The sequence below is a fragment of the Hippopotamus amphibius genome, chromosome 1, assembly GCF_030028045.1.
Source record: "Hippopotamus amphibius kiboko isolate mHipAmp2 chromosome 1, mHipAmp2.hap2, whole genome shotgun sequence".
In the NCBI taxonomy this organism is placed as follows: Eukaryota; Metazoa; Chordata; class Mammalia; order Artiodactyla; family Hippopotamidae; genus Hippopotamus; species Hippopotamus amphibius.
The window spans coordinates 78,743,280-78,767,860 of NC_080186.1; the positions used below are offsets into that span (position 1 = coordinate 78,743,280).

The following is a 24,581-nucleotide window of genomic DNA, read 5'->3' on the forward strand; positions in this document are numbered from 1 at the left end:
AACATGCCCCTCAGGCTCCTGTGTCAGCTGGCTTCTGACTGGCTTCAGCTGATGGAAAGCCCCTGGAGGAGACAGGATAAGGCAAGTTTAGGAGAAGCCGGGGCCTTTGCCCCTCTCCCTGCCACAGGGAGCTTCTCCTGCAGAGGCTGTATTTCCTCCACTCCTCGAGTTCCCACGAGACAGGCCCGCTGGAGGTTCTGCTTCTGCTGAGTAAGCCTGGACCCTAGGACCATAGAGTCATGTGTTCACATACTTTGATCCAGTCTCTCAATCTGTAGAAGGTGATCTGTGTAAGGTGTAATGATGGGATCTGCTCACATCATCCAGCTGTTTTAAGAATAAACTAAAGAAGGCCCATGAAAATATGTCAAGAATAAAGTGCTGGAAAATAAGGAGCCTGAGGGTAAACAAAGTAAGGCAACATGGTGAACAGACAAGAAAATGAGACCAGGGGTCATAACTCTTGGTTTCAGGGTCTCACTCTGCCACAACTGTTGCCCTATCCAGGAAACAGTGTGTTCTCTATTTTCCGCATCTGCAAATTGGGGAAAACACTGTTGATGATGGCGTGGTTGCAGACTTGCATAAATGAGAACATCTGTGAAGGTGTATATTGCCAAGTGTAGAAAGCTATAGAAATATTAAATGAACTCATTAGTTATAAGCAGAAAAAAAAAACTTTATTTCTATCAAATTAAAAATTCTGAATCAATCTTCAAGCAAGATAAAATCATCAATAACACAATTAACAGTTAAGAGAGCATGTACAGATTAGACTACAAGGTTTAGAATCTCTGAATTAAGCACATACACCAAAATCAAGAGGGCCGACAACTTTCACAGAGGAAAAGCACTGACTCATGGTAAACGCACGACTTCTGGGAAAACGCAGCTGACATTTCACAGGACAGTAAACCAGAGACAAGTTGTCATTAGGTTAGAGAACTGATTTAAGTTCAAGAGGAATCACAGTGAAATGCCATTGTAACTCAACAATTTCCCGAGACCTATTCACCTCAAAAACATGAACATATAAAAATCAGTAGTACAAATTCTCATAAAACTAGAAAAGCCCTCTGAGCCCTGACACCCTGGAGCTTACAAAAGACTGAGTTTCTGTTTTCTTCCCTTTATTCTTCTCTAAATTAAACACAAAACATTGTTTTTATTTAGCACATTTCTGACTTTATATTCAAAGCTTTAAAATGAAGAAAAGAAAGATTTTATGAAATGAAGTTAGATACACATTAATAACCCCAGGGAGAATCTTTAAGGTGCACTGCTCTTTTGACATGTGTTTAAACAGGAAATCTTTTATTTCAAGAATGACACTGTGCTTTCTGGAATAGCCTAATTTATCACCAAAGAAGGAATGAATATTCTCTCTCAAACACACACGCACACACAACGCACACTCATGCATGCACAACAATTTAGGGAATTTCCTGAAGCACACAGATAATGTCATTTATTTTGGCAAGAATTGTGCAATTTGTTAAAGAAAAAGTACACATTTATCCACAATTGTAATTATGTCTCAACAGATGCAGGAAGCACGTTTTTCCCACATAGTTGAAATACAGCTTCAAGGTTCCCCGACACCTGGGTCTTGCACATTTCTCCTCTGGAAAAGGAGACTGGGTCAGTTATTTATGGAAAGGGATGATAACCGCATTTCCGTATTAAAAGAAGTCTCTGCTACTGGGTTCTTTTGAAACACCAAACAGACAAGGGGTACTGAAAATGGAGGGGAACAGAGAGAAAGCAATTCATTCTACGAAAACAACGCTGTCTGACGAATTGCCTTTCTGGTAAAATTACTGCAGCAAGAAAAGATACTGTCTATTAAATGAAAAGAAATGAAATTCATCAGGTAGATAAGAATGCCTCCCAAGATCCCGTTCTCCTCCCAAGATCCCATTCTCATCAGGTAGATAAGAATGCCTCCCAAGATCCCGTGACCCAGCCGACTACAGATGAGACACACGCCCTCTGTGTACACAGTGTGCAACTACCACCAGGACCCCTGCAGTGTCCACTTCCTGTCTCAGCACCAGCGTCAAAAGCAAGGATTCCAGGTGGCAGCAAATACACTGTTTTACCTATTCATGAGAATAGGGCGCTCAAACTAGAGACACGTACAAAAAAGGCCTTTTTGAAACTTCTGATTAATCCCTAGAGGTATAGGAAGAGGTTAAGTAAATAGGATTATTTCCGTTTTTAAATACAAGGAGGCAACATCATTGAGATAATACTATTACATAACGGTAATTGTGGAGGATTTCATTAGACAATGGATGTAGTGCACTTAGCACCAAGTACCAATAAAAAGTAACTACCAAGAATATGCTGACACCATAACATGTCTGGAAATCTGCTGTCTTTTTTATTTGAGCAGGTACCCCCACCCCCCCAGCAGATGGTAAAACCTCTTTTCACAAACAGGCAAAGTCAGATATTGAACTCAGTTTCCAGTGACCTAAATTTTATAAAAACCCTATTTACAGGTTTATATAGGCACCATCCTATCTAAATTTATCCTGTCAACAACCTAAAAATGGCAGGAAAGGCCACAGCATCACTCTCTCCCAAGAAGCCTTCGCACCTATGCCTATTCTTACCTTTTCCCCTTCCCAACCAAAGAGAGGGGCATACCCTGGGTGAAGCCGGGCTGCTAGAGGGTGCCAGGGATGCCCCTGGGGAAGGAGGGTGAGACAGGAAGCCAATATCCCATTTCTGTCAGAGCTGTGCACGAGAAGCAGTGCCACCACATCAGAGGGCAGGCAAAGGGGTAGGTTTGCCATTCAGGATCATGTTAATGTGTAACGTCACACGGGGAAGATGGTATGAAAGTCAAGGATGACCCTGTAATAAGGGCTCAATCACCACTTGTTCACCTGCTATCCCTTTAGGGAAGCTCAGTTACCATCAAGGCCTTGTCTGGGGGTGGGAGTGAGGGAGGGATTTGTCCTGATGTCAGGGAAGCAAAGTGAGTAGCGTCTGGAGAACTCGCAGGAGCACCATGGCTGGGGTGGCTCAAGCATGAAGGTCCCTTCAGGGTCACGATACCACGGATACTGAAAGGGTATGTGAGGACCATGAGCTTGACTCTGCCACAGATTAGCCTGGACCCAAGCCAGGTCTACTTTGACAGCCTTTCATTTTATTTATAAATGAGTAGTTATGGAGGATCAAGGGCTCAGACTCTCCTCTAGCAGCTTCCTTTGCTTAAGCAAAAGGAGGAAGAAAAAAAAAAAGGAACAGTTTCATACAGAGCTGAATGTCACCAATGAACTCCGCTATTTTTGATGTGAGGCCACTTGGAAATATAAGCAAAACCAAGCAGCTCAGCACCCTGCGTTGCTTAAGACAGGACACAGGTAGTTAACATCCAGGAGCAGAGTCAGGAAAACCTAGGTTTGAGTCCTGTCTACACTGTGCATGGACAGCAGGCGTCACGGCAAGATGCTTTACTTTTCTGACCCTCGCCTTCTTTGTTTATAAACATGGAATCGTGCCTATCTCGAAGGATGCTGGAAAGATTAAACGAGATGTTTGTAAAGGTCCTAAAACTGTACATAGCACTCAGTAGGCCTTCAATAAATGGTACCTATTATATGCTTGCTTTAGTGTTAGAGTGTTTTTAAACACAGCAATGTTTTCAAGTTCCAAATAAGCAGGAAGCCAGTCAGCATAGTGTAAGGCCAAATGAACACAGAGCCAGGCAGAATCACAGACGGTGGGGATGGGTAGGAATCTTAGAAACCACCTACACTACGCTTTTTGCCTAACTGTGATGGAACCTCACGTGTGGCAGTAGAAGGAAAACTAAAGAAAGATATCTCTTTAATTTCACCTTTGTCAAAATATTTTCAAGAAAATTTTATTTTTTTTTACAAAATCATTGAACGAAAAACTAGACTTTGTTGAAGAAAACCAGAAACATTTTTAGGCCACTGAACATGAAACAAGCATCATCTTTCAAAGCCCACGGAAACAGTGTTTGGCTTTTATTGGTCTCACCTAGCAAAGGCGATTGCCCTCAAATAGCAGGGCAACCTCAGAAACAGCAAACATTGTTGAGACAGACTGAATCACTCTGACACTGGCTCTAAGTGTCTATTTTGCTGGAAGGGAGAAAGGAGGGAAGGATGGAGCAGCAGAGTATGGAGTCAGGGGTCCCCTGGGCCACTTCCCACACCTCTTCCCAAAACTCCAAAGCCAGTGATTACAGGGAGCATCTGCTAAATATCAAGAGAAGTGAAGAAAGAGGTTTGAAGATTTTTCTGCTTCCAGAAAAACACACAATTTCCTCTTCTGAATGATTCACATAATAACGTTCTACTTTTCCCACTTTGTGGAAATTGTCTCCATGGCAGAACTACTCTAAATTGTGCAATTTTCCTCATATCAGACTTATTTTTCTCTATGCCTGGTTCCCCAGGAAACCTGAGCTATATCTGTATGTCTGATTTTCACCTTATCCCCATCAACTGGCATTCAAACACGACTCTTCCAAAAAGTCACTATCATGCACTGATGTTTTATATACCTGAACCAGGCATTTTAATTGCATAAACCTAAAAAGTAAATAATCTTTTTTCGATTTGATTCAGAGTATAAGGAGGAAGCTGGTCTGTGTTGCCACTAAGGTAGCCAAAGCACATTCACATGAAGGGACAAAGAAGGACTGGAAAGAGTGGGAGCAGTTTTTGTAAGGAAGGTGTATGGCTACCATACAGAATCCATGGGTCAGTGAATCGACAGGGCAGTCACTGCGACATCTTCAGAAAATAAATATGTTTCAACACAACCCCTGCTGAAATAGGCTTCTTTTGTTTTCTCACCAGTAGAGAGTAGGACAGAAGTCACTCCCAGGAACAGTAAAGGACCCTCCCTGGGGACAATCATGATGCATGAAGAGGAGTATCTATTTTTAAGGCAACAGGAATAAATTTCATTGTCCTTCCCAGAGGAGAGCAAGAATTATAAAAGATGGCCACCAAGTCTGGAAACCAGGCAAATCCTTAATAAATGGCTGATTGATACTACATTTCAATGAATGACAAAATGCTATGATCTATATTTCTAGACTTAATGGCCACCCTATAGAAAGCATCTTTGGAATAGAATAAAAAATTACGACTTTGTCAAATCCCATAATCGTAAACCTGTCATCATCAGTGTAGGCGTGGCTAGTGCAACGTTTCCTGCAACCCCACAGGCTCCATTCCCTTCACCAACTGTTTACAATATGCTTCGGTCACTCACAGGAGAAAAACACTGTCAGCATCAATATTTAGCAGCATTTTCAAAATACATTTTTTTTGTCTTGACTAAAAAGCTAAACTAGTCATTTAGTCCAGTAATTCCATATGGTCTTATTTACTTCTATACATAACATATGATCTTCAAACATTTATGGAGGTGAATATTTCCCAGTTTTTGAGGGTTCCCTAAAGACTCTGAGGGTTTTATTTTGCCTGTAAAAGAAAGGAGCGGTGTCAACACATGAGAGTCAGACCAGCAGTTTAAGTAGACCTCCACATAGCTCAGTTCCCGGTGCATAAAGGGATTCAACATGGTCCCCTAGCTCTCAGCTCTTAGAAAGGAATTTGAGAGGGATAAAAAGCAGTAACAATCTGTATTATTTAATAGTCTAGGAAGGGAGAAAACAGATGTCTAACAAAAGTAGTAGAAGCCAAATCCTTTCATTCCAGGATGTCTGGAAGGGAGAGAGTCTATGGAGTATGGATGCAGAGAGAAGGCATCATTCTGAACAGAAGAAATGAATTGTGGACAGTGACTCAAGGCCAGAGAAGCAACCACCGAGAGCAATTGGCCTCAATCTCATTGTCACCAGGAGGGCACATACCAGAGAACCTGGGACAAGGGTAGCTACAGCCCTTGGCATTCTTAGGCCTCCTGGTGGTATGGTTCAACAGCCTCTGGGGGCTGGGGAGAACCAGGGACCACCACCATCACAAGTGAAAAGGCTACTATGGCAACAACATGGCTGTCGAAAATCAGTTAGAGCTTGGGTTACACACCACTTGAAATCCAGCCCATACTTGCTTGCTTTCTTGTGAAGGACTTGAGACATGTGCAGGGACATCTTAAACATGTGTAGGTAACCCCTCTTTTAAAAAGGCAAAGAAGAGCCTCTTCATAAACTCTATTCATTAGTTTTCATATCAGTTCACCATTTAAACTAGAAAAGATGCGGCAAGCTATCTCAGCTAGCTGCTGATTGGGACACGGCACCAATACTACACATACAATTGAATGACCATATCTTCCTGGTTCTTCCACTGTGCAGGCTCAGTAGGCTTCTTTGGACTGAATAGGTGTGATCTTGTTCGAGAAAAGTGTGTAAACGTAGGGCCAGATCTTGTTAGTCTCTGTTCCCGAAAACTGGTGGAGCACTCCTCGGCTCCTGAAAAACAAAGTCCAACATACAAGGCATTTTAGGTTTCCTCCTGACATGATACTAGCGCGGAAGATCCTGGGTACAGAGTGAGCACAATCTCATGGTCTATATCACGTATCACTGAATGCCAAAACAGCCCCTACAAATGCATCAACACCCCCGCTTAGGTAAATCCGAATAAGGCCCTATCTTCTGCAATTCTGGCAAGCTTGCTGTCATGCCACCTTTTCTCCACCTCTATAAAAACATATCAAAGAATAACATTATAGGGACAACCCCAAATCTGCCTCAATATATGCATTAAAAAGCAAATCACTGACAAACCCTGCTACTCTAAAACTCTTATTACTTACAACAATAGATTATGAAACAAACACAAGATGTATCCTAATAATATGATCAGAAACCTCCTATCTAAAGGCTTGCTAACTTATCTGGGGGCTACAAGATCAGAAATTGTTCATAGCAGAGGTTGTACACTGCTGTCCTGAATGCAGTCTGCATAGGGGGTTTGTTTGGCTTCTGTGCTGTTAAAATTTTTTTAACCTTCCTGCCAATATAAAAACTGGGGAGAGCCGGCATGCCACTGACATCACCACCACTGACTGCTTTCTGGAAGGCAGAAGGGGAAGGCCCATGAGTTGGTCACGATGGCAGGCGAAGAAATTAATGAAGACTATCCTGTAGAAATTTATGGTATGTATCAGCGTTTGAGAATTCCATTGGTGCTATGGATGAGATGCTGAAGACCATGATGTCTGTTTCTAGAAATGAGTTGTTGCAGAAGTTCGACCCATTTGAATAAGCGAAAGTGGATTTAGTTTCTGCTTACACATTAAACTCAAAGTTTTGGGTTTATTTGGCAACTCAGGGAATCAATCCTAACGAACATCCAGTAAAAAGCGGAAATTGGAAAGAGTTCAGAGTATACGTGAACAGAATCAAGGAAATAACAGACAAGAATAAGGCTGGCACGCTGGATAGGGGTAGAGCGTTGAGCTTTGTAAACAAAATGCCCTCTGGGAACCAAAACCTAAAAATGCATCCAAAGTTGCCAATACAGGAAAAAGTAAAAAATTAACCTTTTGGTTTCGGTGTACACATATTCAAAAAGTACAAAATTGTTATTGTTTTCCGCAAAACAGATGATTATTACGTGGCAGTGTAAGGTTTAAATGTATTCTTTATTGAATTCATATATAAAATTTACATTTTAAATTTGTAATGCCAAATACTTTTTCCCCAGAAAGATTAAGTTCTCTTTATTGATTTTCCTATAGAACACTAAGAGGTTTTTAACATTGTGGTATATTTTATATTTATAGTTTACCATCTCTCGGCAAGATTCTTACTTCTTTATATGGATCAATCTTTCAAGTGCCTTTTTATAAGCAACAATGAAATTTAAATGTTTTTTGTAAACATTTGTCTATTTCTGATGAACAATGATTTTATGGAATATGCTGAAGTTATAAATACATCTGTTTCCACCATATAATATTAAGAAAGCATGAAATGAGTTAAATCCCTTTTTTTCTGTGTAGTTATTTCATTATGCATTCATGGTTTTGGGAATCACTGCTTTTTGTGATATCTGAAATATGAAATTAAGACTTTAAGATTATTCTTTAATTCTTGGCACTGTGCCAGTATGTCCCATTTAAAGTAAAATATATTCTTATCAAAATTAATGATATTCATGTTGAAGTATTAAGGAAAAAGTAATATGAAATTGGCAATGCATTAAAAAGTAGATGGGGGGGCGGAGTCAAGATGGCGGCGTGGGAAGACTCGGAGATGGTGTCTCCCCACAAATAGATAGGTTGCCGGAGGTCGGCAGGGGACCTGAGGCCCAAGCAGACCGCAGGAACCCCGGAGCACCCGGGTAGGACCTGGGGGAAGTCAGGGGGGCAGGGAAGGGGAAGCCGGGTGGGACCGGCGCCGCTGGGGGTGGCTGGGTGAGGGGGGATGTTCCGGCCTGGAGGGACCGTTGGGGGCTGGGGAGATCCCAAACCACAACTGGGTTTCCCCTGCCCAGGAGGCCTGCTGGGCTCCCCAGCGGGGTCCTCCACCCTCCAAGGTCCCCTCCAGGCTGCCTGGGTCCTGGGGGTGTAGGAAGGAGGGAGGAGGGGCGAGGAGGTGGAGAGGCAGACAGGCGGGGGTGGGGGCTTTGAGATCGGGGGACAGGGAGGCAAGAGGGCATTCTGCCTGCCCTCTTGGCCAGGGAGGCCAACTGGGCTACCGGGCCTGGTCCTTCACTCTCCGAGCCCCCGAGGATCCTGGGGGCGTTGGGGTGGGGGGAGGGGGAGGGGGAGGGAGAGAGGCAGACAGTGGGGGTGGGAAGGGATCTCTGCGGGCCAGAAAAACAGCAGAGGCGCAGCCAGGTTATTTCTTCTGGGCGGGTCCTCCACCTTCCAAGGCTCCTCCCAGCCGTTGTCCTAGAAGTACAGGAGGGAAGTGGTGGGGGGAAAAGAAGAGAGGCGGAAGGGGGGAGGGACCCTCTGGAATCAGGGGATCGGGGGAGGAATGGAAGGCACTTCCACTGCCTACTGGCCCAGGAAGCTTGCTGGGCTCCCGGGCCTGGTCTCCAACTCTCCAGGGTCTCTCCCCTCTCCAGTGTTGGTCCCGGGGACGTTGGAGCGTGGCAGGGGAAGAGGAAGAGAGGCAGACGGGTGGTGGGACGTTCCAGGAGCAGAGGACCAGGGGAGGTGCGGGGGACCTTTCCCCTGCCCACTTGGCCCCGGCGGGGCTGCTGGGCTCCCGAGTCTGGTCCCTCGGTCTCTCTGGCTAAGGGGGTCATACAGGCGTGGGAGGGAGAGAGGAGAGGAGAAGAGGAAGAGAGGCAGACAGCGGTGGGGGGGACCCTGCAGAACCGGAGGATCAGAGGAGACGCTGCGCGAAATCTCCCTACCCAGTTGGCACTGGGAGGCCTGTTGTGCCCCCAGGCCTGGTTTTCGGTCCTCCAGGGGCCCCTCTAGGTCTCACTGGTCCTAGGAGTGTAGAAGGAAAGCAGGGCAGAAGAGGAGAGGCGAGCAGGGGAGAAGAGGAGAGGCGGGCAGGGGAGGGGGTCTTCTGGGATTGGAGGATCAAGGGAGGCAGAGAGGGTATTTCCCCTGCCCACTAGCTCTGGGAAGCCTGCTAGACTCATGGACCTGGTCTTTCACACTCCAGGGCCCCCTCCAGCTGCTTGGGACCTAGGAGAGTGGGGGGTGGGGGAGAGGAAGAGAGGCAGACAGAGACCCTACGAGACTGGGAGATCTGGGGAAGTGCTGCAGGCGTTACCCTGGCCCAGTTGGCCCTGGGAAACCTGTTGGGCGTCAGAGTCTGGTCTCCTGCCTTCCAGTGCCCCCTGCAGCTGTGAGGGTCCTAGGGGAATAGAAGGGAGGATGTGAGGAAGAAGAGAACCCAAGGGGAAGGGACCCTCCGAGATTGGAGGACTAGGGGAGGTGCCTAGCATTTCTCCCACCAACTCGGGCCCAGAGAGCCCGCTGGGTACCTCGACCTGGTCCTTTGCCCCCAGGACCAGAGGCATTCCTGGGCCCCTCTGCCTCACTGGGCCTAAGCCCCATTCCCCACCACCCCCAGGGCCTTTACTAAGCATAGGCCCTGCCCATTGCCTAACCTCCCCGCTCCCCCGACCCTTGTCTACGCCCCAACCCCACAGCCAAGGCCTTTTCTGGCTTTTTTTTTTTTCTTCCCACCTCCTCACTTAGGCTATTGCAGTTGTTTTACCTTCCAGTTATTGCTCCATCTTTTTTTTATTTTAATTTTTTCTAACACATCTGTTAGTTTCCTATTACCGTATTTTTTTTCTTACTATTGTTCTGCTGTTCTCCTACTTTTTTTTTTTTTTTAATTTTTTTCATTTTCCTGTTCCACACGGCTTGTGGGATCTTGGTTCACAAGCCCAGGGTGAGGCCTGAGCTCCTGAGGTGGGAGTTCTGAGTCCAAAACATTGGACTAATAGAGAAACCCAGTTCCCAGGGAATATTCATCAGAGTGAGGTCTCCCAGAGGTTCTCACCTCAACACCAAAGACCCAGCTATATTCAACAAGCCTACAAACTCAGGCCAAACACCCAGTGGGACAGGAACACAATCCCGCCCATCCAAAGTGGGGAGAAAATGAGACAAGAAAAAAATATGTCACAGATGAAGGAACAAGGCACAAATACACAAGACCAAACAAGTGAAGAGGAACTAGGAAAACTGTCTGAAAAAGAATTCAGAGTAATGATAGTTAAAATGATACAAAATCTCGATAACAAAATAGAGAAAATACAAGAAACAGTTAATAAGGACTCAGAAGAACTAAAGAGCAAACAAACAGTAATAGATAACAAAATAACCAAAATTAAGAATACTCTAGATGGTATAAACAGCAGAATAACAGAGGCAGAAGAATGAACAAGTGAGTTGGAAGATAGAATGGGGGAAATAACTGCCACAGAACATGAAAAAGAAAAAAGAATAAAAAGAATGGAAGACAGTCTCAGAGACCTTGGGGACAACATTAAGCACATCAACATTCAAATCATAGGCATCCCAGAAGAAGAAGAAAAAAAGAAAGGGTCTAAGAAAATATTTCAAGAGGTTATAGTCAAAAACATCCCCAACATGGGAAAGGAAATAATTAATCAAGTCCAAGAAGTGCAGAGAGTCCCATACAGAATAAACCCAAGGAGAAATACACTGAGGCACATACTAATCAAACTAATGAAAATTAAACACAAAGAAAAAATATTAAAAGCAGCAAGTGAAAAGCAACAAATAACATATAAAGGAAAACCCATAAGGATAACAGCGGATCTTTCTACAAAAACTCTGCAGGCCAAAAGGGAGTGGCAGGATATACTGAAAGTCCTGAAAGAGAAAAACCTACAGCCAAGAACACTCTACCCAGCAAGAATCTCATTCAGATTTGATGGAGAAATCAAAGGCTTTACAGACAAACAAAATTAAGAGAATTCAGCACCACCAAACCAGCCTTACAACAATTGCTAAAGGAACTTTTCTAAGTAGGAAACACAAGAGAAGGAAAAGACCTACAAAAACAAACCCAAAACAATTCAGAAAATGGTAATAGGAGCATACATGTCAATAATCAGCTTAAATGTAAATGAATTCCAACCAAAAGACACAGACTGGTTGAATGGATACAAAAACAAGATCCTTACATATGCTGTCTACAAGAAACCCACTTCAGACCCAGGGACACATATAGACTGAAAGTAAGGGGATGGAAAAAGACATTCCATGCAAATGGAAGTCAAAAGAAAGCTGGAGTAGCAATACTCATATCAGACAAATTAGACTTCAAAGTAAAGCCTATTACAAGAGACAAGGAAGGACACTACATAATGATCAAGGGATCCATCCGAGAAGAACATATCACAATGGTAAACATCTATGCACCCAACATAGGAGCACCTCAATACATAAGGCAAATGCTAACAGCCATAAAAGGGGAAATCGACAGTAACACAATAATAGTAGGAGACTTGAACACCCCACTTACATCAATGGACAGATCATCCAAACAGAAAATAAATAAGGACACACAAGCTTTAAATGACACATTAGACCATCTCAACTTAATTGATATTTATAGGACATTCCATCCAAAAACTACAGAATATACTTTCTTCTCAAGTGCACACGGAACATTCTCTAGGATACATCACATCTTGGGTCACAAACCAAGCCTCAGGAAATTCAAAAAGATTGAAATCGTATCAAGCATTTTCTCTGACCACAACGCCATGATACTAGATATCAATTACCTGAAAATAACTGTTAAAAATACAAACACATGGAGACTAAACAATAAGCTATTAAACAACCAAGAAATCACTAAAGAAATCAAAAAGGAAATCAAAAAATACCTAGAAACAAATGACAATGAAAACACAACAACCCAAAACCTATGGGACACAGCAAAAGCAGTTCTAGGAGGGAAGTTTATAGCAATACAGTCCTACCTCAAGAAACAAGAAAAATAACGAAGAAACAACCTAACCTTACACCTAAAACAATTAGAGAAAGGAGAACAAAAAACCCCAAAGTGAACAGAAGGAAAGAAATCATAAAGATCAGATCAGAAATAAATGAAAAAGAAAGGAAGAAAACAATAGCAAAGATCAATAAAACTAAAAGCTGGTTATTTGAGAAGATAAACAAAATTGATAAACCATTAGCCAAACTTACCAGGGTAAAAAGGGAGAAGATGCAAATCAGCAGAATTAGAAATGAAAAAGGAGAAGTAACAACTGACACTGCAGAAATACAAAAGATCGTGAGAGACTACTACAAGCAACTATATGCCAATAAATTGGATGACCTGGAAGAAATGGATAAATTCTTAGAAAAGTACAATCTTCCAAGACTGAACCAGGAAGAAAAAGAAAATACGAACAGACCAATCACAAGTATGGAAATTGAGAATGTGATTAAAAATCTCCCAACAAACAAAAGCCCAGAGCCAGATGGATTCACAGGCAAATTCTAACATTTAGAGAAAAGCTAACACCTATCCTTCTTAAACTCTTCCAAAATATAGCAGAAGAAGGAACACTCCCAAACTCATTCTACGACACACCATCACCCTGATACCAAAACCAGGCAAAGATGTCACCAAAAAAGAAAATTACACGCCAATATCACTGATGAATATAGACGCAAAAATCCTCAACAAAATACTAGCTAACAGAATCCAACAGCACATTAAAAAGATCATACACCATGATCAAGTGGGGTTCAGCCCTGAGATACAAGGATTCTTCAATATACACAAATCAATCAATGTGATACATCATATCAACAAATCGAAGGATAAAAACCATATGATCATCTCAATAGATGCAGAAAAAGCTTTTGACAAAATTCAACATCCATTTATGACAAAAACTCTCCAGAAAATGAGCATGGAAGGAAACTACCTCAACATAATAAAAGCCATATATGACAAACCAACAGCCAACATCGTCCTAAATGGTAAAAAACTGAAAGTGTTCCCTCTAAGAACAGGAACAAGACAAGGGTGTCCACTCTCACCATTATAATTCAACATAGTTTTGGAAGTTTTAGCCACAGCAATCAGAGAAGAATATGAGATAAAAGGAATCCAAATTGGAAAAGAAGAAGTAAAATTGTCACTCTTTGCAGATGACATGATATTATACATAGAAAACCCTGAAGAGTCTACCAGAAAACTGCTAGCACTAACTGATGAATTTAGTAAAGTAGCAGGATACAAAATTAATGCACAGAAATCTCTTGCATTCCTATACACTAACAACGAAAGAGCAGAAAGAGAAATTAAGGAAACTCTCCCATTTACCATTGCAACAAAAAGAATAAAATACCTAGGAATAAACCTGCCAAAGAAGGCAAAAGATCTGAATGCAGAAAACTATAAGACACTGATGAAAGAAATCAAAGACGACACAAACAGATGGAGGGACATACCATGTTCTTGGATTGGAAGAATCAATATTATGAAAATGACTATCTTAACCAAAGCAATTTACAGATTCAACACAATCCCCACCAAATTACCAATGGCATTTTTCACAGAACTAGAACAAGAAATCTTACGATTTGTATGGAAACGCAAAAGACCCCGAATAGCCAAAGCAATCTTGAGAAGGAAAGATGGAGTTGGTAGCATTAGGCTTCCTGAATTCAAACTACACTACAAGGCCACAGTGATCAAGAATGTATGGTACTGGCACAAAAATAGAAAGGAAGATCAATGGAATAGAATAGAGAACCCAGAGCTAAACCCAAGCACATATGGGCAACTTATCTTGACAAAGGAGTCAAGAATATACAATGGAAAAAAGACAGCCTCTTCAATAAGTGGTGCTGGGAAAATTGGACAGCAACATGTAAAAGAATGAAATTAGAACACTTCCTAACACCATACACAAAAATAAACTCACAATGGATTAAGGACCTAAATGTAAAGCCAGACACTATAAAACTCCTAGAGGAAAACATAGGCAGAACACTACTCTATGACATACATCAAAGCAAGATCCCTTTGGACCCACCTCCTAGAATCATGGAAATAAAATCAAGAATAAACAAATGGGACCTAATGAAACTTAAAAGCTTTTGTACAGTGAAAGAAACCATAAACAAGACAAGAAGACAACCCTCAGAATGGGAGAAAATACTTGCCAACGAAGCAACTGACAAAGGATTAATCTCCAAAATATATAAGCAGCTCATGCAGCTTAATACCAAAAAAGCAAATAACCCAATCCACAAACAGACATTTCTCCAAAGAAGACACACAGATGGCTAACAAACACCTGAAAAGATGCTCAACATCACTAATTAGAGAAATGCAAGTCAAAGCCACAATGAGGTATCACCTCACACCAGTCAGAATAGCCATCATCAAAAAATCTAGAAATAATAAATGTTGGAGAGGGTGTGGAGAAAAGGGAACCCTCCTGCACTGTTGGTGGGAATGTAAGCTGGTACAGTCACTACGGAAAACAGTTTGGAGGTTCCTTATAAAACTAAAAATGGAACTACCATATGACCTGGTAATCCCACTACTGGGCATATACCCAGAGAAAACCATAATCCGAAAAGAAACATGTACCATAATGTTCATTGCAGCACTATTTACAATAGCCAGGACATGGAAGCAATCTAAATGCCCATCAACAGATGAATGGATAAAGAAGATGTGGCACATATTTACAATGGAATATTACTCAGCCATGAAAAGGAATGAAATGGAGCTATATGTAATGAGGTGGATAGACCTAGAGACTGTCATACAGAGTGAAGTAAGCCAGAAAGAGAAAAACAAATACCATATGCTAACTCATACATATGGAATCTGAAGAAATGGTACTGATGAACCCAGTGACAGGGCAAGAGTGGAGATGCAGATGTAGAGAATGGACTTGAGGATATGGGGCTGGGGTGGGCGGTAGGGGGCGAAGGGGAAGCTGGGATGAAGTGAGAGAGTAGCATAGACATAGATATACTACCAAATGTAAAACAGATAGCTAGTGGGAAGTTGCTGTATAACAAAGGGAGCTCAACTCGATGATGGGTGATGCTTTAGAGGGCCAGGACAGGGAGGGTGGGAGGGAGCTGCGGGAGGGAGTGGATATGTGGATATATGTATAAATACAGCTGATTCACTTTGGTGTACTTCAAAAGCTGGTACAAGAGTGTAAAGCAATTATATTCCAATAAAGAGCTTAAAAAAAAAGAAAGGTAGATGGGTTTGATGGATAGAAGAATGAATATGGATAGATAAGTGATAAATCAAGTATATTAAGATGTCAGAGGCAAAATTGCTAATGATATATAGGGGTTCACTGTAAAATGTATTTTTAAATATTTCCTTAATAAAGTGTAAAAATTAATCATATTTAAATATTAGCAATAAACAAAGAAAAATGAAAAAATAAATAAAATAAAGTAAAATATATTCTCATTAACTTCAGATGGGAAATGAGGTTATATGATGATGGCTGAATTTCAGCATAATGGCTATACCCTATCAATAAAGCTGTAAATGTTGTGTAAAAAAATAAAAAATAAAAAAATGAAAATTGGGATTTGCTTCCCCAGAGAGCTCCTGATTTCTGCATCTCTTGAAAAGCAGGGATCACTGGCCACACTGAGCCTGAGTGCCCCTGTGGTGATAACTGGCTGGAGAAACAGGGGAGCCATCCAGTTCAACTGTCACTCAACTGCCCAGCTTGACGCGTCCCCTACCAGGTTTGACACTTATTTCCAATACTTGCCTGGCCTATGTAGCCATGTGAATTTGCAATCTGTAGTTTTAGCTCTTCTTTGTTAAACACCCTTCAGACATGTCTAGGCCAGAAGTGCCTTCTAATCTTCTAACCAAATGAGATATTTACATGTGGGAGTATCAAAATATAAACCATTATTTCAGTTCCTTAAGAATAAAAATGAAAACAAGTCTAGATGTAATTTTACAATCAAGCCAACAGAGATGATCAGATTTTGGTCCTCATAAGAGTTTCAGCATAAAAGCACCAGGCATTCTCTCTCATGTACAAGGCCAGCATTTCATCTGACTTTCACCTGGGAGGTACTGGGCCTTTTAGGTTTATCAAGCTTAAAGAAACACTACCCCACTGCAGCCCAATGTCCTTCCCACGAGGAGCCACACCTTTCTGGCTGGTCATCTGCCATGGAAACACTGAAGCACACTCACTTGTATAATTCGATGACTGGTTTTGCCACATCCTTGTACTGTCTTAGTCTGGCAGCAACTGCTTCAGGTTTGTCGTCCTCCTGCTGGACCAATGGTTCACCAGTGACGTCATCAATCCCCTACAGATACCGGAGAAACAAGTCAGTATGGCCAACAGTTGGGCCATTCCATAGGTTAAAACTTCTCTGTGCAAAACCATAGATTCACCTTTGATTCCTACCACGTGATGATTTAAGCCTGGGATACAACAGTAATGGTGAAGGTAGTTGAAAAAGAAATAGCATTCGTAACAGTATGTTAAGCTTTTCTCATGAGAGCTGACGTTAAATTTTTATTAACTTCTCAGATCTTTCCAAGCATGTTCCAGTGGTTTTGATAAATGATACCTTCAACTCACAGTGCAAAATTTCATGCTGCCTCCCCCAACAACAAACAACCGTTAGACAATGTCACTCTGGCCCTCTAAATATTCCTAAAACTAGCTTGCTTTCTAAAGCCTGAGTTCTTAATATGGAAAATAAACATCTCAAAGAACCAAATGGTTTACTTCGGAAAAACACTTAATTGAGGAGAAGGTATTTCAGTCCTGTCTCTGCTAGCTTTCAAATTCTATCACGTAGCTCTTCTGAGATTAAACTTACTCAGGTTATTTTACTAAATCAAATAATGACACCTGAAGGTAGAACAGGCATGAATCATATACCCATGATAATCAGGAACAAACATTCTGAGAACTGAAAAAACTGCAATTTTAGAAATTCTGATTTTCAATGTATTTTAACCTCAGGAGCCACACCTACTAGCAAATAGCAAAATGGACACATGAGAATTTTGGACCCATGTCCATGCTATTGCCTACCAGGGGAGAGAGTAATAAGAAATAAATCTGTCAAAAGGCAGGCTAAAGTGGAACCAAAAGGCTCAGGCAACTCAACTGGATAGTCTGAAACTGGCTGTAAGTTTGAAATGCACTAAAATTGCATTACAGCCCAGGGTCTTAGCTACATAACTGACACTTAGGATTTCTTGGTGAGCCACATCATTATCACACGTGTATTCCAGCGCTGTTACCCTAACAAAACACGAGAGATGGGCATGGAGAAAGCTGTACATCACTTATATTTCCTCTCCTTTATTTTACTTATTGCTGCAAAGCTCAGAAGCCATTTCCAGCACTTCAGAGCATTCGGAAATAACAACTGCTTACAGAAAGAGCAGAATGATGACAGGACAACAGCGTCTCTCCTTGGGGAGCTTGGCCACAGCAGCTGGTTGACTTGGCCTAGGTGAGCACTTATATGACTGTCTTTGGAAGTAGCATTGTAATTGCAGGTGTTCTTTTAGGGATAACCCAGTCTTTTGAAAGCAACTCAGTGTTAAAGCTTCTCCAATCTGAGGAGAATCTGCGTCAGCAGGTCTAGGCAGAGCCAAAATATGAAGCTTTTGTGTCAGACTCCAATGCATGTTCAGACCCTATTTTCATCCCTATACATTTTTTCCGCATACAAGCTTTTGGAGATGGAATGGAGGAAGGGCTCTAATAAAGGACTTCCAGAGCTACTTACGTTTTAAAAAGAAAACTTGAAAAGGAGACCAGTGCTTAACCAAATGAAAAAGACTCAGCAGGACTTAATGAGGACTTATAGAGGAAGGAAGGCATCCTTAACCCCTTGAAGTAGTTTTCTATCGTTATTACTGATTCTATCCATATTCAAGTCTAGCCTATTCCATAAACATTAACCCAGTAAGACACAATAGCCACCCCTTCCATATTTGGATAAGAACAAGGAATATCATCTATCGCCAAATAACTGAAGTTAAGAATTATCAGATTGAACTACTTCATGTCTTTAACAGAAAGAACAGAAACTCTTTAAACGAATTTGTCAAAAGTTTCTTTAAACATATGCCTTTACATGTATGTAATTCTGCAGACGCAGAGATGCTATATGTTGAACTTCTTTTAAGGGCAATCTTTTATGCCTTGAGCCCTGCCTAGTCCCTATGCCTCCCCACTCCCACCACTCACATGACCCCGCTCACCCTAACCCTGTTCCTTATGCTGGCCCAGCCACAACCACTGGCCAGCTCAGGACAGATCCTTTATATCTTTATCCATGCTCTTATGAAGCTAGAGAACACTAATAGACATACACGCAGTTAGGGACTCCTAACTCCAGGGAAGTGGTTAGGACTCTGCACTTTCACTGCGGAGGGCGTGGGTCCAGTCCCTGGTTGGGGAACCAAGATACCGCAAGCCACAAACCACAGACATGGAGGGGGACAAAAAAAAGGTGGTCATGGTTTTTAGAAAAATGTAATCATTCTGCTATTTGCTTTTCTCATTCAACAATACCCAGGGGAAATATTTCTCCAGGCCAAAGAATACAGTACTATATCTTTTTAAAAAAATTTTTTACCTTATACATAATATTCCAAAATGTAGATATTCTCAAATTTATTTAATCATCCACATAGATGAATATTCACCTTGTTTTCAAGTTTTGTTTCATTTTTCCCACTACAAACATGGAATAAGCCTCACTGTGTACATGACCTTACCTGCAAGTGCTTACATTTCCATAGACTGAACGCCCAGAAATGGGTTGAGGGAAATATGTATTTAAAAGTTTCAATGTAGGTTGCTAGGTTGCTTTTTCTAAAAGACTATTAATATTTCGTATACCTAATACAGATAAGAGTACCATTTTCCCAGATCCCAACCAGCAATAAATGTTGTAAACATTAATTTACGTTCCTTCACTACTAGTGAATGAGAACTTTAAAATATTTGTTGGCTATGTAAATTTTTTGCTCCTTTTGGAACAGCCTATTCATATCGTTCCTCCAATTTTCAGCTGAAATGTTTTACCTCTTTCTTATCAATGTGTGAAAGTACTTTGTATATTCTTACATGTACATGAGGTGGGTTGAAGTCCAGGTTATATACCCTTCCACTAGGAGGGTGAATCCAACGTCGGCTGAGACGATCTTTGAGTGTTTCAAATGGAATGTTCAAAGTGATCACTAGATCCAGGTCACATAATTTGTCCAAGGCTTCAGCCTGAACTAATGTTCTAGGAAAACCTAAATGCCAAAACAAAACACATCAAATGTGAGACCCTTCCCAATTCTAATTAGCTGTTGAAATATTTTCAGAGACAGAATCATCAAATCTGCACATATACTACTCAGAAAGGAGTTTTAATAAGGAATTTATATCTACTTCCATAAATTTAATACTAGAAGAAAACTGCTACTTTATAACCTAGCTTCAGCATTTGGAATATGAAAGGTTAAGGAGTCACAGGATAAAAGCAGTAAGTGCTAAAAATCACCGGGCTAGTCCCAGCTCTAGTCTCAGCCCTGCTCTTAACTTCCTGTGTGACCTTGGGCAAGTTACAACACCTCCATTTCTTCTTCTGTTAAAGAATCAAAGGGACAAATTTATATTTGTGTCCTTTTAGTTCTAACAGCTCATGAGTATATTATTCTTAGGCTACTAGATGTGTGTGTGTGTGTGTGTGTGTGTGTGTATATATATATATATACATACACATATATGTACACACACACATATTTTTTAAGTCCAAATCAATTAAAGTAGGATCAGACCTTCATTTGAGCCTGCATCTTAATAACAAGGTGGGCAAAATTCCAATCTCAAAAACAACTGGTGCTTTTGAAATTATTTGGATACTGCAAAACTTATAAATTCATCCTACTTTTCTAAATGTGGGAAAATAAACTGCAATTGAAATTTGGATTCATGGGCATTACTTTCTTTTTTGCAGTTAGTTGACCCCAAATTTTATATATATATATTCCCCCAGGGATTGACCTGCTTTAAATGTAACTCCAGGTTTGGCTGGGACGGTGCTACACAGTAGCAACTTGTTCCTAAATAGTTTGTCAAGTTGTTCTGTTTTCTTAAAAACCTTACTGTTGTCGCTTTTTTAAAAAATGTCCTTTAAATCTTAGGTAAAAGAGCCAGGTGGATAGAAGCAGGAAAGAAAGTATAATAGAAGGTGCAACATTCAGAAGAGAAACTTTTAAATCACTTCGCATAAGAAAACCAGCCCATCTCCACCCTTTCATCACTGGCAGTATCAAGAGGACATTGTAAAGATGGGTCTTCATGGCCCTAAAATACTTAACAACCAAAGAACTCCTTTTTCTATCACAGGAAGTCAGTTATTCTAACATGAATGTGCTGCACTCTGTGTTAAAATCCCCAAGTTGTACGAATGCCAAGGTGATTTCAGAGTGTTTGTTGAGTTCAGTGTGACAAAACCCACCCAAAGCCGTCTATGCCCCTCCTTCAGGTACCAACCTCTGCTGAAAACACTCTCCAGTGCTCCCTTCAATGCCTTCCCTATTGCCTGTGAGGCCAGGCCCTTTTCTCCAAAGCCCATTCCTCTCAGGCTCCTCATGCATCATCTTTTGCACACAGAAACAGGCCCCTGCTCCTCCTCTCCAGACACCAGGACTCTGGATGAGATTCCTACTTTTCCTTGGTCCTGCATGTTTCCCGGTTGCAACCCAACTCACCTGTTTCCACAGCTTCACCTCTGGGCTACCCATGACACCATTTTCCTTATCTACACTCCCCTAATTTATTCTTCTTTTGTTCCGTATCACATGACATGATGCCCGAAGTTGACTTTGGCCACATCAACTTACTTTCAATATTGTTCTTGTCAGGCCTCACTAGCTCCTTTCTATCTTTGTATGTGTCAAAGATACCTGTGCCTCAGGGCCTTTGCACTTGCTGTCCTCTGCCTAAAATGTTCTTCCTGCAGACCTCTGATTATGACTCCTTATCATTTGCAACATTTGCATAAATGTAACTTCCTCAGGGAGACTTCTTACACTAGAATACTTAAAATAGTCCCATTTCCGCCCCCACCCCCAACTACCTATCTTATTACTCTTTGTTTTCTATTATTTATTACTATGAATGATTTCAAAGTATTTATGTTTATTTTCTAACCCTATCTCACTCTGAGAAAAGGGACTTTTCTGTCTTTATCATTGCTATACCCTTTAGCTCCTAAAAAATTTACACAGATGAGCAACTGAGTGTAGGGCCTTGGAGCTATTTCCAAAATTTATGCCCTGATGTACCTGCTTATAGTACTTTGCATCTAAGTACTTTGCAAGTTCCATCAGAAATTATCCATTCCCTACATCTTACTAAACTCAACATCTGGTCTGCAGTCCAGCGTTAGTACAGAAATGAGAAAAAACATTTAGGAATTTTATAGCAATTCCAGAGTAATTTTAAGTCTGCTGAATCTAAAATTTGGGCTTGAATTTTTTTTTTTTTCTAGTAATTTGTTTTTATTGTATTTGGCAAAAAGGATTGCTCTGCAGTGGATTGGGAAAACAAATAAAACTGGATTTTCGCTACAGAGAGTTTGTTCTAGGCTTCCCCTGGTGCTTCTTTTCTAATTTTCTCCAGTAAGGGAAATTATCCAATGGCCCAAGTTTCTAAATTTTGATGTTGTTTATTACAAAATCTCTTAGGAGATTAATTGCTTTCTCTTTGCAAAGGGATACAAGAACAGAGAGACCCAAACTCAGGGCACATTTAAACTCTATTCTTATGACAAGGAAAGACAGAGCAAGTTCAAACAGAGGTGAGGAGAGGCTTATCTTGCAGAGCACATTTCAGTTCATGGGCTATCCTGTGCCTAACCCAAAGTAAACACAAGCTCCCCACCAGACAAAACAGTTGTTGCAACATTACAGACAGCATCAGAAGAAACTGCTTTCCCATCGGCATGTGCTGTCCTCTCATGATCTATCTTGCATTCAGGATGGCTTTAGCAGAGAAATAGGTACTTCTCATCTTGCAGCCTAGGCTCTTATGCCAATAGCCACCCAGCTGCATCCTCTCCTTCCTCCCACAATGACTCTATGGCTAAGCATCCCCTTCACATAAAGGCACCCACATGCTGGGAAATTATGCTTGGAAGTATGTTCATGGTACTTCTGCAATGGGAACTGAGATACAGTGTTTTCAAAATAGAAAAAAATTGCCTTTAAATAAACTGCTAACTAGAGTTTTTTCAAATCTCAACATAATTTCTATTAGATCAAATTATGACTACTTGCTATTTAGGGAAGTGCAAGGTCAAAGCATATCTGCCTAAGATCAAGTACAATGTGGACACCTTGGCCTCAGCCCTGGAAGGCTGCAATGCCTGGTGCACAGTGGGCAAACACTAGGGTAGCTGTCCTCTAGTTTTCTATTAAGTGAATACACTTCTTTGATTAGTCTGACTTATTTGTAAATCATTCCATGAAATTATATGACTCTTTTGAGCTCTGTAAAGTCTATATGTTAATCCTCTTTCTATTTTGAAATGGCTTGATTACTTTAAAATCGATTCATTAAGCAACTTCTCTTTTGATTATTATTAAGTTCAAACACAAACTGACTTTTAGAATTGGGGTTTCATAGCACCTGAGTGTACTCTGGAGCGCCATATATGTGACAGCTACCAGGAAGGTAATAATGTGATGCTATCTGGGTCACCAAGGAACAAGATGTGGACCCATGTGGGCCCTCATGGCTCAATTCTATCTACAGCTACACAGATTGGGGGATAGGGATGGGGTCTTAGGAGAGTCCAGATAAAACCACACCAAATTCTTTCCCACCAAATTCCCTTTTGAATACTACACACACCTTCAGCCAGGTTCTTTCCTCTGTCTCCCTCCTCCCAACAGCTCACTTTAGATCAGGCTGGGGATGCTAGAGAGAACACTTTGGTCGGAGGCCCAGGCACTATGCCAAGTCTCTTAGTCCACTTCAGCCTAACTTTCCCTACACCATGCACCAGAGTCTGCCCAAAAGATGAGCTTCCTGAGGTAGGAATTTAAGACATGCCTCCCTCCCCTTGTTGTCCCCTGGTACTGTGCCCAGTACAATCTACATTGAACTCCCAATAAACTGAGGGCACTAAAGCCTTCCACATAAAGTCACTCTCCCACAGATGGCCAGGTCCTGCCTTTCCCTGTATAACCCACTCCTCGCTGAAGCTTCAAGATGACAACTGGAATCAGAAAGATGCCTGCAGCTGAAACAACCCCAAATCAATCCTTGTTCTTCCCCTAAATCCAGCTGCACGGAAATGCCATCTTCTAAAGCAGTAGCTTCCAAAGAGACCATCCTTAGAGTACAGAAAGAAAGTAACAGAACTTCTATTGTTTTTTTCTCATTCTTATTTTAATCTTGTATTTTGGAGGGCTCGTTTTACAAGGTATATATTAATAAAATTGTATATGTACATCATTTATACATAAATATCTGTATACTGAAGATGCAGACAACATTTTTATTGATGAGTGTGAACGAAGAATTTCAGAGATCACTTAAAGACCTGAATTTTCAGCCACCGTCCCCGGGGCCTTGTGTTCCAGCATCACTGGCCACTACCCTGACGAGAAAACACTGTTCCTCATCCTTTGGGTAGAAGCTGAGAGCTGAAAAAAAGCCCTAAGAAAGAAGAGGCAGCTCTAAAAGAGAATATAACAGTTCCTCCAACACATAAAAACTCAAATCTTACTGGTTAAAGCTTCCTTTTCTAAAGAGGGTAGAAGCCAGTCTGCTCAGCTCCCCTAGAACTGTTTCTGAACTTTGGGGGCCTCAGGAGGAATGGGTGGGAAATGCAACTGTGTACAAAATAAACTGAATTCACAAGGAACAGACTCAAAAGCATGTTGAGTAATGCCAACCTACTGGGCTCTCACATTCAGACCCATATTTAATTCCTTTCCTGAGATTCTCTAAGAGTTTTGGGGGTCACTGGTGCTCTTTGCTCTTTGCCACAATTATAGCTCAGCACATAGACTACACATTCTGGTCCCATCCAGTCACCAGGGAACTCAACCCAAGCATAGCTTAGAGCCCAGGCACAGC

At 41.4% G+C, this 24,581-nt stretch overlaps 1 protein-coding gene and 1 pseudogene across 2 annotated transcripts in view; one reads left to right on the top strand and one right to left on the bottom strand.

The window, feature by feature from the left end:
• Positions 1-662: 662 nt before the first annotated feature.
• AK4 (adenylate kinase 4) overlaps positions 663-24,581 on the bottom strand; it is a 76,664-nt gene continuing 52,745 nt past the window's right edge. For both annotated transcript variants that reach the window (XM_057717306.1, XM_057717300.1), the window contains 3 exons: positions 19,566-19,738; positions 16,652-16,770; positions 663-6,436 (listed from right to left, as the gene is read on the bottom strand). In XM_057717306.1, the coding sequence (XP_057573289.1) occupies positions 6,322-6,436; positions 16,652-16,770; positions 19,566-19,738 (407 nt within the window). In that variant the 3' untranslated portion in view covers positions 663-6,321. The remainder of the gene's footprint in view (positions 6,437-16,651; positions 16,771-19,565; positions 19,739-24,581) is intronic.
• On the top strand, positions 7,081-7,598 carry LOC130858652 (nuclear nucleic acid-binding protein C1D-like; annotated as a pseudogene).